The sequence below is a fragment of the Phyllobates terribilis genome, unplaced genomic scaffold (assembly GCF_046119375.1).
Source record: "Phyllobates terribilis strain yellow unplaced genomic scaffold, ASM4611937v1 Scaffold_47__1_contigs__length_9908305, whole genome shotgun sequence".
Taxonomy (NCBI): domain Eukaryota; kingdom Metazoa; phylum Chordata; class Amphibia; order Anura; family Dendrobatidae; genus Phyllobates; species Phyllobates terribilis.
The window spans coordinates 4339105-4358643 of record NW_027362807.1 but is presented as its reverse complement, the minus strand read 5'-3'; the positions used below and the strand labels follow the sequence as shown (position 1 = coordinate 4358643).

General features: G+C 41.4%; 1 protein-coding gene across 1 annotated transcript in view; it reads left to right on the top strand.

Moving 5' to 3' along the window:
• LOC141191550 (uncharacterized) overlaps nt 1-17157 on the top strand; it is a 29886-nt gene extending 12729 nt beyond the window's left edge. Inside the window, exons 7-8 of the mRNA XM_073661453.1 lie at nt 12394-12551; nt 16865-17157. Of these exons, the coding sequence (XP_073517554.1) occupies nt 12394-12551; nt 16865-16897 (191 nt within the window). The 3' untranslated portion in view covers nt 16898-17157. The remainder of the gene's footprint in view (nt 1-12393; nt 12552-16864) is intronic.
• Nucleotides 17158-19539: the final 2382 nt, after the last annotated feature.

Below are 19539 nucleotides of genomic sequence, written 5' to 3'. Positions count from 1 at the left end.
TTATTAAGGATATGTTAACATTTTATGCAGTACTCAGACTGATCGCTAAACAGGGTTGGACAAATTGGAACCCTCAATCCCCTTGGGATCCTTTGTACTCTGAAATATTCTGTCAATGTGGCACAATGCAACTCTATGCTGGTGAAGTGGTGAAATTCTCGCTCTAAGTTATGTCCTCACGTCTCCTTCGGGGGAACTTTTAAGAAATCACATGATAGGTTAGATTGAGCAATGATATTGGATGTTTCCCCAGCATTATACGAGAACGTGGAAGAGGACATGACACTTCAGCGTGCTTACGTACTGGAGTAGATAATAGTGTAGAAAAACGCAGCACTGCTGGAATAGGTGTGCAAGTAGGGTCCAAAACCATTCAAATAGCAAATGAAACTTGGCAATCAAACAGGCATAATTTTAAAGTATTTAATTGCAGTCCAACACAGGTACAAACGTTTCGGTCCTCAAGACCTTCATCAGAGTGTACTGCAGCTTAAGCACGAAAAAATAAAAACTACAAATATCAGACAAAAACATAAAAAGTACTAGAAACAAATTGTCATAAGGTATTTCTGAAATTCATAATCATCTGAAAATGCAAAACATTACAATAGAGAGCACATAATAGCGGTATAATAAGTATCTCAACTCAAGTTCCAGGTCATTGAACAGGTGCTTCCCCCTACATGCGGAGGTGGCTGTGTACGCCTACTGAAGATAAGGGAGGCCTTTTGGATCCATGAACTTCAAACTCTTACCCCCAGGGGGCTCAATAGGGATTATGATTTATTGTCATTCCTGTGATAATTTTAGGGAGAACTGCATAAGATGTACCACATTGTTCTTGTTAACCTTGAGTTTTTCACTGTTGGAGTGTACATACAGTTAGGTCCATATATATTTGGACAGAGACAACATTTTTCTAATTTTGGTTCTAGACATTACCATAATGAATTTTGAACAAAACAATTCAGATGCAGTTGAAGTTCAGACTTTCAGCTTTCATTTGAGGGTATCCACATTAAAATTGGATGAAGGGTTTAGGAGTTTCAGCTCCTTAACATGTGCCACCCTGATTTTAAAGGGACCAAAAGTAATTGGACAGATTAAGTAATTGTAAATAAAATGTTCATTTCTAGTACTTGGTTGAAAACCCTTTGTTGGCAATGACTGCCTGAAGTCTTGAACTCATGGACATCACCAGACGCTGTGTTTCCTCCTTTTTGATGCTCTGCCAGGCCTTCACTGCGGTGGTTTTCAGTTGCTGTTTGTTTGTGGGCCATTCTGTCTGAAGTTTAGTCTTTAACAAGTGAAATGCATGCTCAATTGGGTTGAGATCAGGTGACTGACTTGGCCATTCAAGAATATTCCACTTCTTTGCTTTAATAAACTCCTGGGTTGCTTTGGCTTTATGTTTTGGGTCATTGGTTGTCGTTTCATACTACAGATGGACAATCAGTTTGGCTGCATTTGGCTGGATCTGAGCACACAGTATGGCTCTGAATACATCAGAATTCATTCGGCTGCTTCTGTCTTGTGTCACATCATCAATAAACACTAGTGACCCAGTGCCACTGGCAGCCATGCATGCCCAAGCCATCACACTGCCTCCGCTGTGTTTTACAGATTATGTGGTATGCTTTGGATCATGAGCTGTACCACGCCTTCGCCATACTTTTCTCTTTCCATCATTCTGGTAGAGGTTGATCTTGGTTTCATCTGTCCAAAGAATGTTCTTCCAGAACTGTGCTGGCTTTTTTAGATGTTTTTTAGCAAAGTCCAGTCTAGCCTTTTTCTTCTTGATGCTTATGAGTGGCTTGCACCATGCAGTGAACCCTCTGTATTTACTTTCATGCAGTCTTCTCTTTATGGTAGATTTGGATATTGATACGCCTACCTCCAGGAGAGTGTTGTTCACTTAGTTGGCTGTTGTGAAGGGGTTTCTCTTCACCATGGAGATTATTCTGCGATCATCCACCACTGTTGTCTTCCGTGGGCGCCCAGGTATTTTTGCATTGATGAGTTCACCAGTGCTTTCTTTCTTTCTCAGGATATGCCAAACTGTAGATTTTGCCACTCCTAATATTGTAGCAATTTCTCGGATGGGTTTTTTCTGTTTTTGCAGCTTAAGGATGGCTTGTTTCACCTGCATGGAGAGCTCCTTTGACCGCATGTTTACTTCACAGCAAAACCTTCCAAATGCAAGCACAACACCTCAAATCAACTCCAGGCCTTTTATCTGCTTAATTGAGAATGACCTAACGAAGAGATTGCCCACACCTGTCCATGAAATAGCCTTGGAGTCAATTGTCCAATTACTTTTGGTCCCTTTAAAAACAGGGTGGCACATGTTAAGGAGCTGAAACTCCTAAACCTTTCATCCAATTTTAATGTGGATACCCTCAAATGAAAGCTGAAAGTCTGAACTTCAACTGCATCTGAATTATTTTGTTTAAAATTCATTGTGGTAATGTCTAGAACCAAAATTAGAAAAATGTTGTCTCTGTCCAAATATATATGGACCTAACTGTATATGTGTTTTGAGATGCAGTATTTGCATGTCATTTAACGGAGATTAATTTTCTTTCATTATCATGGTATTTATTTTGTATTCTTTATGTTGCAGAACGGCTTCTCCTTATTTTAATCACTGATCATCATCCTCCACGGCTCACAGGCTGATCCACTTACACCTGTTCACCTCCTGTCATATTTCCAGGCTTATTATTCTTTTGTCCTATAGTCCTGCACGGCTTCCATCCCTCATCCCACAGTGGAACGCAAACTCCCCTGTTCTGGAACGCACTCCACCCACTCAGTACACAGTCTTCCTGCTGTTGGAACGCATTACACAGCCAAATCCGACACTATACGGCTGTACACTATTATCTGGGCACATGGCAGGTTAAGAAAGGAAGATGCGACATTTAGCTATTTGAATGCAGATCTTGCTGGAATAGTTTGCAGACACAATGTATTGAGAGCACTATTCATGGTCACCTGGCAGCTCAAAAGATGGCCACCATAAACAGGATTGGTGCTATCTACTCCAATTTCCATATCCGAAGGATTGTCTTGCTCATCACCCTTTAACCCCTTCACGACATTGGACTTATCCATACATCCAGGTCAGTAAGTACTTACCTACCTTGGATGTATAGATATGCCCAGTTGATTCTGCGTGCACAGGAGCTGGGCACGCACGATGGCCGCCGGGTGTCAGTTGATCTGACAGCTACACCTCAACTGTTCTCAGAATCATTGTAGGGTATTAGTAATTTATTAACTAATTCCCGTAAGGCAAATAATCCCTCAACTCAAGATTCTCTATTAATATATATATATAACAATAAAAGAAAATGTGTGCAATTTTAAAATTACAATGAATGTGTGGTCTTTATATGGTCTTGATGTAAAGCGTTCTAATTTATTATTGGAGATAAAGACAAAAAGCCGGCACCTGTGTATTTCAGAGCCTCCTTAAGCAGCAATGTTACAAAAGCAGTCAGGACACCTCATCCCACACAAGCCGGACGCATATCTGAATGGAAACAGTGAGCAATCGTCTGTCAGTAAGAGGATAGATAGCACTCACTGACTGTAAAAATACCAGTCTTTATTTCATCACTTTAAAACCTAAGAGCGGGGGAGTATGTGGAACATATCGTGGATGACAGCCATTTCACGCTTCCTTGCGCTTCTACGGGTCTCAAGATGAATGCTATCTATCTTCTTACTGACACGTTCTAATTAGTGATGAGCGAGCATGCTCGTTACTCGAGATTTACGAGCATGCTCGGGCGAGCACCTAGTATCTTCAGAGTGCTCGGAGTTATGTTTGAATCACTCCCGTGTGCATGATTAGCAGGCATTTCTCACATGTATTAAAGCTGTCAAACAGTTGCAAATCATGCACAGAGGAGTGATTTAAACATAACACCGAGCACTCTGAAGATACTCTGTGCTCGCCCAAGCATGCTCGCTGAAAGGGTTAACAGAACATACTCGCTCATCACTGGTTCTAATTTATTAATTTGTCATCAGTAACAGAAACTATATTATCTTTTCCATGGTATCACCTATATTCATTGATAATGAGCACGTCCACTAGAGGGCGTCTCCTACTAGTTCGACGTTGTCTCACTGTCAATAGTTTATAATGAGGGACTAACCACTTTTTTGGAAGCACAGAGGCTCTGGAATAGTGAAAATGGCTTCTCGCTCCCCAAAAGAAATCTAGCAAATTCTGCTCTCCCAAATGCAAATGCTCCCATCCCTTCTGAGCACCACGGTGTGCCCAAATCGCAGTTAGCGTCCATATGTTTGGCATTTCTGTAGCGATGAAAGTTGGCCTAATTAACGGGTGCATGTCTCCAGAAGTATGAGCTAGGCACAATGTACAGGCAATACAACGTACTAGGCACTACAAAGGTAGTTTGCAATTTTCACTCGGCGACATCCACTGCTGCTTGTTTCTGGAAAAGAAAAACATGGAGTGAAAATCTACACTACACCTGTAGATAAAATCCCAAAGGGGGTATATTTTCCAAAATGTGGTCACTTGAGGGGGGATTCTGCTCTTCTAGCACTTAGGGGCTTTGTATATGGAGTCCTGCGCTCGAGGAGGCAAATAGTGCTCTGTCCTTCCCGAGTCTCTGTGTGGCTAACCAGTACTGTACAGCCACATGTGGGGTATTTCTACATTGAGCAGAATTTGTGGGATTAATTTTGGTGCCATTTTTATCCATTTCCCAGTGTGAAAAATGTAAAATCAAGGGCTAAAACAAAATTTTAGTGGGAAAAATTATATTATTTTTTCTTCACTGCCCAATAGTATAAAATTCTGTAACCCCCCCTGTGGTGTCAATATGATCACTGCACCCCTAGATGAATTCATTGAGAGGTTTAGTTTGTAAAATAGGGTCTCTTACGGGAGAGGTTCTATTGTTCTGGCACCTCAGGGGCTCTGCCAATGGGATATGGCACCCTCAAGCCAGCCCAGCAAAATCTGACCTCCAATATGGCACTTTTTCCCTTCTGAGCTTTGCACTGTGCCTCAAAAGTAGTTTTCTTCCACATATGGGGTATCGGCATACTCGGGAGAAATTACGCAACAAATTTTGGGGTCCATTTTATCCTGCTATCCTTGTGAAAATGAAAAAAATTAGGGCTAAAACAACATTTTTGTGGGAAAAATATATATTTTTCATTTTCACAGATCAACGTTGTAAAATTCTGTGAAGCACTTGTGGTTTCAATGTGCTCACCACACATCTAGATAAGTTCCTTGAGGGGTCAGGTTTTCAAAAAGAGGTCACTTGTGGTAGTTTTTCACTGTTTAGGCAAATCAAGGGATCTCCAAATGCGACATGACACTCGCAGACCTGAAAGGTCTTGGAATTACTGTTGCAGAAGTTCCTTCAGTTGCTTAGCTCCTGCAGCCTCCGTTCTGTCGGTAAACTTCCTCTCCTGCTCTTCACCGGTCACATAGATCAGTGCAGAGCAGAAGAATAGACAGCAGCTCTTTCTGTGATTGGGGAGGATGCAGTATCAGCTTTCTCCTCCATCACAGGAAGCTACCTTCGGACTATAAGACGCACACTTTTTAACAAGAGTTTTTCTTGTTAAAAAATGCATTTTATAGGCCAAATAATATGGTAGATAAATTCCTTAAGGGATCTAGTTTCCAAAATGGGTTCACTTGTGGAGGTTTTTCCTCTATTCAGGCACATCAGGGGCTCTCCAAACACGACATGACACCCGCAGACCATTCCATCAAAGAAATGTCGTACGCCTAAACAGTAGTTTCCTCCACATATGGAGTATCTGCATACTCAGGAAAAATTGCACAACAAATTGTGTGGTGCAATTTTTCTTGTTACCCTTGTGAAGAAGTAAAATGTGGGGCAAAAAAACATTTTTGTGGGAAAAATTAGATTTTCTGTATTTTCACGGCTCAACATTATAAACTTCTGTGAAGAACATGGGGGTTCAAGGTGCTCACCATACTTCTAGATAAGTTCTTTGAGGGGTCTAGGTTCCAAAATGGTGTCACTTGTGGGGTGTTTCCACTGTTTAGGCACATCAGGGGCTCTCCAATCGCGACATGGCGTCCACTAATTATTCCAGCAAATTTTACATTTAAAAAGTCAAATGGCGATCCTTTTCTTCTGAGCCCTGCCATGCGCCCAAACAGTTGTTTTCCCCCACGTGGGGTATCAGCATGCTGAAGAGAAAATGCACAACACATTTTGGGATCCATTTTCTCCTGTTACACTTTGTGAAACTAAAAATTTCCTTCCACATTCCATTAATTCCTGTGAAACACCTGAAGGGTTACTAAACTTCTTGAATGTGGTTTTGAGCCCCTTAATGGGTGCAGTTTTTAGAATGGTGTCACTTTTGGGTATTTTCTGTCATATGCGTATTGACAAATTACCGAGAGGGTAAAAAAAAACCTGGTTGAGGGGTGTATAAAAAATGTCTTTTATTACTGTTTTACTAAAATGTGGTAAAGAAGTAAATTAAAACTACACTAGTTTTGTCTGTGCACTTACTATGATATTAAGTCTCTAGAAACTGTATAGTATTAGGATACATCTGATATCATGAGCTCATTAAATTCATTATAGTTTTCCTCTGTCTGCAGTTCATAGATTAGTTGATCACTTTATTTATTAGGACATACACAGTTTCCCTAGTGCTACCGAAAATATATACATAGCCACCCCAACAATTTTCGCCATGTTTGGCTTCCTCAGGGGGCTGGGGCTGTTAGTGGCTGGACAGAGCCTGCGCCGCCCAGAGCTTCTTCTTCCGACGTCTCTTCCATCACTAGCACTGCCTGCAGAATGTATAAACGGTAATTACTTACCGGTAATTTGATTTTCCTGAAATCCATGACAGTACAATACGAGAGAGTAGGATCCGCCCATTACCGGACAGGAAGCCCTGAGCACAAAATAAAAAGGCAACTCCCACTTTCTCCTTCAATGTGGTTTCCAGGAGTCAAGTAAGAGTCACCCAATTCATCATCATTTTTATTTATACATTCACTCAAGCACATTCTTCATTGGGAGAAGAGAAGACTAAGAACTATCAACCAAAAGCCAGAGGGAGGGAAAATTAGGGTGCTGTCATGGGTTTCAGGAAAATCAAATTAGCGGTAAGTGATTATCGTTTTTCCCTTCCCCCATGACAGCACCATACGAGAGACAATAGCAATGGAGCCCTTCAATAGGGAGGGAGCACCCATGTAGGATCTTACACCTGAAGAAAGATCCCCGAAATATCCTAGTTCAACAGATTGTGATTTTTTTAGATATCATTCAGTCTTCCTTCTTGAAGCACTATCAACATAATCTCTATCGATTTGGAGCTTAAACCAAAAGCACCAACAAGAGTAAAAAGGATTTTTACAACACTCTTTCCTCTTTATCTCCCAGAGAATGGTCTATATTTAGAGACTTCACTTATATACATGGTTGAATATCTTTCACAGATTTGATTAGATATTCTGTTTTCATTAAATCAACTAACCAACAACTGAAGTATATAAGAACTGGTACTAGGACACAGCGTGTAATAGAAGCAGAAGTTAATCGATTCAGGGAACCTGGTAACCTTAACCAGGCTTTGACTAGGGTTTCTACTTTAATATTGTTGGCATTTTCAATTGAAGGCCCCACTTAAGCCCAAGATCTGGGCCCTAAACCCTTTCTAGGGTCAATGATCACATAATTATTCAAAACTACCCAACTCTATGCTACCAAGAGTAGATAGAGCATCCCAGATTGCCAAAATGGGGATCTCAAAACCAGCAGAAATATTTAGTACTTTATATCCCTTAAGATGTAATGTTAAGTCCCCCCAAAAAATGTATTTAAGCCGAACGGACCCTTATAGTTTGAGATTTCCATCCTGGGGAGTTTCTGGCTACCACAATCTAGCCAAGGACCAAGAGCTAATACAACTAGAAAGGGTAAGATACAGATCTGAGCTATTCCAAAAGAAAAGCCACAATCCACCGTTCATGCAGGTGTGATCGTATTTACGCTATTCCCCTATAATAGCATCAATTCTGCAACTTTATAATCCAACCATGGAGATTGCTAGATGAAAATAGTTCAAATGAAAAATAGATTAGTTTTCAAGCAAAGAAGCTAAGTAAACCAAGTGATAACCATCTCCTCTGACACACTTTTTTTTTTCTCCAAAGCAACTCATTCAGAAAGAGATCTAGATCTCTTATGGCATTGGTCAAATCTCAGATGGTCTTAAGCTAAGGTATTAGCATCCCATCCCGTTAAACATGTACCTTAAGTACATATCATCCTGTGCTTGAGTAATAATCAGAACAGTCTTACCTCAGTGTGAAGGCATTCATCTTAACTAGCAAAGATGCTTCTCCTTCACCACAGGAGTCTCACGGGTACGGGGACATTTTAACTCATCCACTGATTCCTCCTTTTATAGGTTTATTGCAGCGCTGCCATCTTATCACTCCAAGAGCGCACTGACTGGATATTTAACCAACTCGCCACTTAGTTGAGTCTACCAGTTTATGACTTTAATCACAAGAATACATAGTGTAATATGGTTCCATTGACTTAATTTCCAATTTGTCCATCTGCACTTCTAACTGGGAGGATACACTGGTCTTGAAATAATTTTACCAGATCTGGTATAATCATGTCTGTCGGGCAACTCCATTAGGAAAATGGACTGGGATATTTACTGGTTCGTCAGTCCCATACCAGCGAGTCCAACTCGTACCTTCCTTAGTAGGGCAGGCCGGTAGTGCTGCCCGACTCAGTACAATCAAGTTTATCTTATCATTCCGAATCAGGAGGGTAGATTGAGGCAATTTTTGGACTATCAACCATAGTTAGCAGTGAGTCCAGCTCGCACTTCCCTTAGGAAGGCCGACCGGTATAGTGCTGCCTTACTTGGCACAATCAAGTTTATCTTACTATTCCATACCAGGAGGGTAGATTGGGGCAATTGGTGGTCTATCAACCAACTCATACCTCCCTTAAGAGGTCAGACCAGTATAGTGCTGCCCTCTTGGCACGATCAAGTTTCTTATCACTGTAAGCCAGAAGGGTAGATTGGAGCAAATGTTGGATTTTCAGCCCCCCACCGGTGAGTACAACTCGCAGCTCCTCCTACCATTTCCTATCAGGGGGATATGGGGTATAGAGAGTTTAATCACTTGAGGTCCAAAAGGTCATTCGAAGTGGTTTCTTTTAAGCTTAGCGTAGCCATGTTCCTCTTGCACCTTCAACCAGGAGGGGGTGGGGGGAACTGAGCTGCAGATGTTTATCAGCCAGTTCATCTAAAGAGATGGAGGCCTCTCATATGATGAGAGGTTGAAAAAGTTGAGCTTGTTTAGCTTAGAAAAATGACTCCTCAGAGGGGGATCTCATTTACATCTATAAATATATGTGTGGTCAGTACTAAGGACTAGCACATGACTTATTCCCTCCAAAGACCATACTAAGGACCAGGGGCACTCATTACGGGTGGAAGAAAGGCGATTCCAGCTCCTAAAATATGAAAGGGTCCTTTACTGTCAGACTGTGGAATGCCAACCGCAAGAGGTAGTAAGGGCAGACACTAACAGCTTTCAAAAAAGAAAAGGCTGGATGATTTCCTCGATACACATAACATTGTGGGTTACAGTTAAATTAGATAAAATATTACACCTATAGTAGTACATTTGATCCAGGGTTCTAGGACTGATCGCCTTTTCTTGGGGTCAAGAGGGAATTTTTTTTTTCCCCCTTGATGCAAATTGCTGAATGTGTCCTGGGTTTTGCCTTCTTCTAGATCAACAGTTTTTAGGTATAGGGATTTTACTAAAACCATTATTAGAAATACAAAAAAATAAAACTAATTAAAAATTATAAACTGGTTCATTATAATTGTAATAGTGAAGTTATAATAAAAACGGTAATAATACATTTGTGAGGCCTAGTTCCAGTAACTTAGTGTCAGAGTACAATTGGGGGAGAAAGGTTGAACTTGATGGACCTAGGTCTTTATTCAATCTATGTTACATTACTAATGATCCCAGAATGTGAAGATCAACTGGACTTAAATTGGTATTATTCTTTTAGCACCCCCATTCACACCTTTACCAAGAAGACCACTGGGACATAGATGTTAAATGCAGACTAGTTCAATATTCTATCCAAGTATGAGGGATTGACTGGACCTGTTACTCAGCAGCTATCCTTTGGACTGTATTTAATAGAATCACCCCAGACCGAGGGCATCGTCCAGAGACCTTCATTACCAATATCGGTAATATTGCTAGTAAAGGGTAGTGAAGTTTTGAGACCTTAGTGAAACAGATCTACAAGCCCCAAGTTGTCTGGCTAACCAGGCAACCCCCCGTAAGGCAGACAGCTGAGGAAAATCCTAGACCTAACGTGGCAGGTTTTTCCGCAACTATGAAGCGGTCTGAAAAAAACCTTCAGACAGGCCAACATGAGTCATAAACCTACACCTGAATTGGCATGAGGCCTAGCCGTGAGGCTCAATATGCAAGCCATGAGGCCTGGCCGTGAGGCTCAATATGCAAGCCATGAGGCCTAGACATGAGGCCTAACCGTGAGGCTCAATATGCAAGCCATGAGGCTTAGCCGTGAGGCTCAATACGCAAGCCGTGAGGCTCCATGCGCAAGCCATGAGGCTTAATACGCAAGCCATGAGGCACAATACGCAAGCCATGAGGACTAGCCATGAGACTCATTACGCAAGCCATGAGGCCTAGCCGTGGGGTTCAATATGCAAGCCATGAGGCATAGCCGTGAGACTCCATACGCAAGCCATGAGGCTCAATACGCAAGCCATGAGGCCTAGCCGTGAGGCTCAATACGCAAGCCATGAGGCCTAGCCGTGAGGCTCAATACGCAAGCCATGAGGCCTAGCCGTGAGGCTCAATACGCAAGCCATGAGGCCTAGCCGTGAGGCTCAATACGCAAGCCATGAGGCCTAGCTGTGATGCTCAATATGCAAGCCATGAGGCCTAGCCATGAGGCTCAATATGCAAGCCATGAGGCTCAATACGCAAGCCATGAGGCCTATCCGTGAGGCTCAATACACAAGCCATGAGTCCTAGCCGTGAGGCTCAATGCACAAGTCACGAGGCCTAGCCATGAGGCCTAGCCGTGAGGCTCAATACACAAGCCATGAGGCCTAGCAGTGAGGCTTTATACACAAGCCATGAGGCCTAGGCCAAACAAACGTAGGTAGGTACGGAATCATTAAATTTAGTTTCTTCCAGACTGATGTTATCATTTCAGCGCCCAACTGGGCCCCTGCTCATTGCTACTCACTAGAGGTAGCTATAGAACTCAGCATGGTGTTCCATGATTCACTGGTGTTCCATGATTTATGGCTGCTCCAGCCGTGAGCTCCAGGCTTCTACATCCTTGAGGACAGGAAACACATTGAAGGAGGAAGTGGGAGTTGCCTTTTTATTTTGTGCTCAGGGCTTCCTGTCCGGTAATAGGGGCAGATCCTACTGTCTCTCGTATGGTGCTCTCATGGGGGAAGGGAAAAAGGTGGCTCCTGGTGACAGAAGCAGATGTCACAGTAGGAGATCCCAGAGGAGATAGGACCCACCATTTGCAGAAGCCCTTATATGACACAATGGCAGAAAACCAGAGCAGGAGAAATACCCATAAAGTGACTCCATTTTGGAAATTATAACTCTCAGTGAATTAATCTATAGAAGTAGTGACTATTTTGATTCCACAGGCACTTTCCTGAAATTAACACACAGTGGATGTTGTAGATTGAAAATTGCAAATATGCTATTTTATTACCCAACACATAGTGTCCAGATTGTGCTCCAGGAGACACACACCATAAATTAAGTGGGTTCTGCCACTATAGTAATGCCAAATACATGGATGCTATGTGGTTTGGGCACACTGCAAGGCGCAGAAGTGAGGGGGAGATTTGACTTTGGGAGAGTGGATATTGCTGGATTGGTTTATGGAAGCCATGTTGCTTTTCAAGAGCCTTTGAGCCACTAATAATGTGGAAACCTCTGTTTTTCAGATGATGGACCTGAATGAGGACTTGTTTTTTTGTGAGATTAATAGAAGTTTTTCTTGGTATTATTTTTGCCTACATAACATTGTTTGGTGGCTTTTTATTCCATATTTGGGAGGCAGAAGTAACAAACAATTGAACACCACACTTTACTGGTTCATGCTATGAGGTTTTCTATTAGACTGTGAACTGTCATTGTCTTGGTGAATAATTCAATTTTTTTTCATAACTTGCCATTTTTACGGACTATTTAAGTAGAAATGTTCAAAAATATATAATTACAAGGATTTTTTATTAAAAAATAATAATTGGTTTTATTATTGGCAGATGTCTGTACCAGGAGATCAGAGGGACACCTGACATCTTCAATTTTTAAATCAGTTGATCTTGAGATCCCACAGGATACAATTGAAGTGAATGCCATTACTCCAGATATACCATCATCCCTTCACAGCAAAGATCTGTCATCTGATCATTTGAAACAGGTCCTGTCTTCTGATTCATTACCGACTACTAAGGAAAATCAAAGTCACAAAATAAGCATTAAAAAACAAACTGCTCCTAAAGCAAAGAAGCCATTTTCACGTTCAGAATATAGAAATAGTTTTCCCCTCAAAAAGTCTTTTCTTAAACATGAAAAAATTCACACAGCAGAGAATAGATTTTCTTGCTCCAAGTGTGGGAGATGTTTTAACCAGAAATCAGATTTTGTTAGGCACCTGAGAACTCACACAGGGGAAAAGCCTTTTTCCTGTTCAGAATGTGGGAAATGTTTTACAAAGAAATCAAGTCTTATTGCACATCAGAGAACTCACACAGGGGAGAAGCCATTTTCATGTTCAGAATGTGGAAACTGCTTTACAGTGAAATCAAGTCTTATTGCACATGAGAGAACTCACACAGGGGAGAAGCCATTTTCATGTTCAGAATGTGGGAAATGTTTTATAAAGAAATCAAATCTTATCAGCCATCAGAGAACTCACACAGGGGAGAAGCCATTTTCATGTTCAGAATGTGGGAACTGCTTTACAGAGAAAACATATCTTATTGCACATCAGAGAATTCACACAGGGGAGAACCCATTTTCATGTTCAGAATGTGGGAAATGTTTTATAAAGAAATCAAATCTGATCAGCCATCAGAGAACTCACTTAGGGGAGAAGCCATTTTCATGTTCCGAATGTGGGAACTGCTTTAAAGAGAAATCAAAACTTATTACACATCAGAGTACTCACACAGGGTTGAAGCCATTTTCATGTTCAGAATGTGGGAAATGTTTTATAAAGAAATCAAATCTTATTAGACATCAGAGAATTCACACAGGGGAGAAGCCATTTTCGTGTTCAGAATGTGGGAAATGTTTTGTACAGGAATCAAATCTTATTAGACATCAGAGAATTCACACAGGGGAGAAGCCTTTTTCATGTTCAGAATGTGGGAACTTTTTTACATTGCAATCAACGCTTATCGAACATCAGAGAACTCACACAGGGGAGAAGCCATTTTCATGTTCAGAATGTGGGAAATATTTTGCAAAGAAATCAAATCTTATCAATCATCAGAGAACTCGCACAGGGGAGAAGCCATTTTCATGTTCAAAATGTGGGAAATGTTTTAACCAGAAAGCGCATCTTGATAGCCACCAGAGAACCCACACAGAGGAGAATGCCGCAGCTAAACCCAACTAGTCTCTGTACAGACTAGAAAGGCCCTAGCTGCACAACTAAAAACGCCACAGACCTAACTCTCTATTAGGCCATTGAGGAGTTTCTCGTACCTCCGGAGGAACCAGAGGGGAGGCCACAACACACTGTCAACCAGGGAAAAGGAAAGTATGAAGTAAAATACGAAAACCCTGAGTGAGAAACCTAAAACACATTCATATAGGGCAAAGTAAGCAAGCTGAGGAGAACTAAAAATAAAAGGAACAAGTATAATCTCCCAGAAACCTAACATTGTTAGACTTAAAAGGTACTGGGAGGGAAAGCAAACTAAGCAAACTGACCAGGAGGATAGTTTCACCTTTGTGGTGAAACTTACAAAATTCATCCTCACCAACTGTAAATGTAAAACCCGTCCATTTATAATGACCACGGACAAGATAAAGATTCCCAACTCACATCAGGATTACAAGATGACAAGTACTTTCAGCTGCATAACATCTAATGTAATGTACTTAATTATATGTACAAAATGTCTAACTAGGGGTCTGTATGTAGGGGAGACAGGGCAAAAACTTAGAACAAGGATGAATTCTCATCGCCACACAAGAAAAGAAAAAAAGAATAGATTTACTTGTAGCCAAATATTTTTGTATCCCTGATCACAGGATCATGGACATGAAATTACTTGTATTAAAAGGTAACTTCACATCTCAGAGAGACAAAGTTATGACAACCTTTGACACACTCGGAGCAGGAATGAATGTGTCACTTGGATTTATGTCTTTTTACTAGTGATGAGCGAATACATTCCGCACTATTTGTTACTCACACGAATAGTACACAATTCAGGCTATTCGACGAGTAATTAGCTATTCACCTCGGTATATTCGAGTGACCCGCCCAGTATGTTTGGCGCTTTATGTGTAGCCAATGAACATGCTGGGCTTGCTTGCCAATCACAGTAATGTCGTTGCCATCTTTGTTGTGGCATTACTGTGATTGGCTGTCCTTACAGCATCGTAGGGGGATATTTAAGCCCTGCCGGTGCCATCTTGCGCATATTACATCAACGTAGTGTGAGCGTAGGGAGAGTCTTTTAAGACCTATTTAGAATGAAGATTAGTTCTCTGTTAGGTTGAGATAGCGCAGAGTGAGATTTAATACGAGGGAGAGGAAAAGGGCGGCAGGGTGTTAGCATTGCAAGTACATGCTGCAGATCTCTGCTAGGTTGCATTGTGTATAGTCAGAAGCATATAAACCGAAGAACATGGCGGTATAGATAAACCATAGTTCATATGTGGGCACTCCCATAAAGTACAACCTACAAAAAGAGTGGAGTGACTGAGCCCCAAAAAGAGTCAGGTCACCATCATAATGAGTCCAGATAAAAAATCAGTTTGATTGTGTATCAAAAGTAAAAAAAGGAGGTCCCACAGACACTCCTAAATAGAGGACAACCAATAAAATAGTAGGTCATGGGTGAAAGCTACACAAAGGTCAGAGAGATAACCATGTGACTCCACAAATATGGGTACATGAAAGGAAGTGACAATATTATCAATCCAAGTATCAATTATTCCAGTTACCAAGTAAATGGACAACGTAACTTACAATTAATTACATTAAATGTCCTATGTTAATCCATTCCTGGACACTTCAACATGAATAAACAACCAAAATATCCAGGTCAATATATACTAAACGTCTGGACAATGAAGAGATACCAGCTGCATATAAAAGGTGTATATTATATTTCATCAAATTGATAAAACCAATTAACAAGACAGGGCAACAACCTCTATAAGGGAGTGACACATACATGAGCTGGGAGGGAAAATTAACCCCCCTAAAAAGGCCAAAAAATTGAACGTCACTAGTAAACAAGAAATTAATTAATATAATGCCATATACGTATATATACAATGTACTTGTTACTAAGTGACATGAATCATACACATGATGGTAACATAACTTAATTTAAATCAATACTGAAGAGACTATCCTAATGAAAAAATACAGCCTAAAATGCCAAAGTTTAAGGTGCCAGTGCTTCAGTGACTATGATGGTCATACAGATAATAGATAGCTATGTCATGATGTAAAACAGGCCAATGAATACCGGTAAACTGCAGTCTGTGATATTTCAGTTTTTCTTTTTTAATAAATTTGCAAAAATTTCTACATTTCTGTTTTTTTCAGTCAAGATGGGGTGCAGAGTGGACTTTAATGAGAAAAAAATGAACTTTTTAGAATTTACCAAATGGCTGCAATGAAACAAAGAGTGAAAAATTTAAAGGGGTCTGAATACTTTCTGTACCCACTGTATATAATAGTGTAAAATAACCCCTATACATTTAAGAACCACATCTAACATAGTGATACAATAATTCACATAGACGACTATATTGTCACTGTTGTCTTCTATCCCACACGTATAGGGTCATCCGCGAGGATAGACGCGCAACTGCCTTGCTCGTACAGTTGAGCTGGTCCCCCAGCCACTGGAAACGGACATCCCGCACGACCCATCAACCCAGGCAAAAGCTTTCCTAAGGATGAATAAAAACAAGCACCAATACATATACAATAAAACCATAAGATATTAAGAGAAACCCCATCTACTCATTAGCCTCAATTATAGGAAGGAACTGAACCCAAAGCTTTCATTAAGTCCTGCCGGTGCTAGGGTACCCAGTCGATAGATCCACTTACTCTCCAATTGTGATAAAATCCTCCCCAGGTCTCCTCCTCTTGCTCCCATAGTGACTTGATCAATATCTATGATGCGGAATTCTCTTGGGCTGCATTGATGGTGATGTAAAAAATGGCGTGGTAAAGTTTTGAGAGTGCTAGGGTCTTCCACCACTTTGGCTTTGATAATGTCCCTAACATGCTCTCTTACTCAAATTTTTAATTCTTTAGTAGTAAGTCTGACATATATCTTTTTACAAGGACATTGGGCATAATAAATTACGCCCTTCGAGGTACAATTTAAATGTGCCCTTATTTCAAATGTTTTGGAGCCACCAAAATTATCAAACTTCTTTGCTTTCTTCTAATAACCACCCGCCTTACAAAGCCCGCACGTGAAAAAAACATTAATATCTTTCCTGTTTATCTCTACATCTCTCCAGATCATAGTGACTGTGAACCAACAGATCTTTTAAGTTTGGACTTCGCTTCGCCACCATTGAGGGTGCTGGGGGGAGGATTTGACGGAGGATAGAATCTGTTAATAGAACTTGCCAGTGCTTCTGTAAAATTGATCTCACTTCAGGCCACCGATTGTTATATACCGAAATAAATCGTACCTCCTCCGATTTGTTGATGTTTTTTTTTATTGCCATAAATTTATTGATCTCTTGGGGTTCATGCTGCTATCCTGTAACTCCGTCTCATTGACCTACGGCTATATCCCCTCTTCAAACCGATTTGCCAGTTCTGTCGCTTGTTCCTCAAATGTTTTCTCATTAGAGCATATCCTCTTGGCCCTAAGGAACTGACCTATTGGAATTCCTCTTATGGTGGAGGGTGGGTGTGCCAATTCTGCGTGTAACAAGTAGTTTGTCGCAGTTGGTTTCCTAAATATGTAAGTAGTTATACCATTCTCAGATACCCGATTTTTAAATCCGAGAAGTCCAGACTTCTTCCCGATTTATATGTTAGCCAAATATTCAAATTGTTATCATTCAACTTGGTCATAAGCCTCTCCAAATCTCTGGCCGTAGCCTCCCGCACAAACCATATATCATCAATGTATCTCATCCTTCCCTGGACGGTGTCCATCTCAACAGGTGGTATCCACCTGGAATATATCCCGCTCCCACGAACCCAAGAAAAGGTTGGCGTAGGAGGGGACACAGGAGGCCCCCATATCGGAGCCCTGTTGTTGTAAGTAGATGTTCTTTTTTAAAATAAACACATGTCGAAGGACAAATTCCAGGAGGACCACGAGCAGCTCGGCCAGGGACAGCTTGAGACCACTTGACTTCAGATACCACGAAACCACCCTAATACCATCTTCATGTTTGATGGACGTATAAAGTGTCTCTATGTCTGCAGTTATATGAAAAAAGCCTTGGCACTCGGAAAGCCTTGGCACTCGGAATGTTTCCAAATGTGAAAATTTTATTATTGCAGTCCAAAATATTATAAAACGTTTCGGTCTTAGTGACCTTCATCAGTTAACGCATGTTAGAATGTGGCTAAGGATACTGATATTCACTCAGTATGGACGATAATGGTAAGGACCACCTTATTGCTTCATATGACCTGGATGGCGCCAGAACGCGGTTGACCACAACAAGCGGTGGACACCGCGTTCTGGCGCCATCCAGGTCATATGAAGCAATAAGGTGGTCCTTACCATTATCGTCCATACTGAGTGAATATCAGTATCCTTAGCCACATTCTAACATGCGTTAACTGATGAAGGTCACTAAGACCGAAACGTTTTATAATATTTTGGACTGAAATAATAAAATTTTCACATTTGGAAACATTCCGAGTGCCAAGGCTTTTTTCATATATCTGCGGGTTCGGCCCCTACTTGAGCACCATTAGACCACAGTGCGGCGATTTTCTTTTGAAAATCTATGTCTGCAGTGACCATGACTATATGGTCACCGAGGCAGAGGTGATCCAGTCTTTGTAGGGCGGCCGTGGTATCTTGTAGGAGGGCAGGCCAGAGACCAAGGGCTTCAAGTAGTGATCAATTACACTAGATATAATTTCACACAAACTGCCGTTACCGGCAACAATTGGCCTACTTGGCGGATCAATCGGATTTTTGTGATGTTTTGGAATTAAGTAAAAGGTGGCCAAATGGGGCTGTAGTTTGCGCACCATATCCAACAGTTCTTTTGGTATCACACCCTGTTTGAATGCCTCTTCGAGGATAGAAACTAGTGATGAGCGAGCACTAAAATGCTCAGGTGCTCGAAGCTCGGGTCGAGCACATTGGAATACTCGGGTGCTCGACCCGAGCAACGAGCCCAATGTAAGTCTATGGGAGACCGGAGCATTTTTCTAGCGGTCCCCCCAGGCAGTCTGCGAAGGTCAATAATTGCCCAAATCGATGGGAACAGTGCTCAATTAAACATCAGGCAGGCAGTATATATAGGCAGACAGGCAGGCAGGGTATATAGGAGGGTGCTTGAAAAACATAGCAGGGCACTTGGAACACACTAGTGCCCTCCGATTTTCATGCACCTGTCTCTTTAAAAAAGCTGGCCGGCAATTCAGCAGCGGCATACACCGGTACCCGACAATATAGAACAGAAAGAATAGAGCATCACACATAGATTATATAGATAGAAACATGTCAGTCACGTATATAATAGGTACAGTGACCGTGTTGGTTACTGTACTTGTCATTTAGTATTAAAATAAAGGATTTATTAAAAAAAAAAATTGGCTAGGGGTTCCCTGTAATTTTAGTCTCTAGCGGAGGTTACCCACAGAGCTTCCCAGGCTACTAATATCAACCCCCAGCTGAATACCTAGCCTTTACTAGCTATTAAAATGGGGGATCCAAAAAAAATGACTTGGGATCCCCCCTATTTTAATAGCAAAGGCTAGGCAGACAGCTGGGGGCTGATATTAGTAGCCCAGGAAGGGTGCCATGAATATTGGCCCCCTCCCAGGCTAGAAACACCAGCCCTCAGCCGCCTCAGAAATGGCGCATCCATAGGATGCGCCAATTCTGGCACTTAGCCTCGCTCTTCCCACTGCCCTGTAGTGGTGGCAGTGGGGTAATAGGGCTGGGGTTGATGTCCGCTTATAACGCCAGCTGACATCAAGCCCAGGT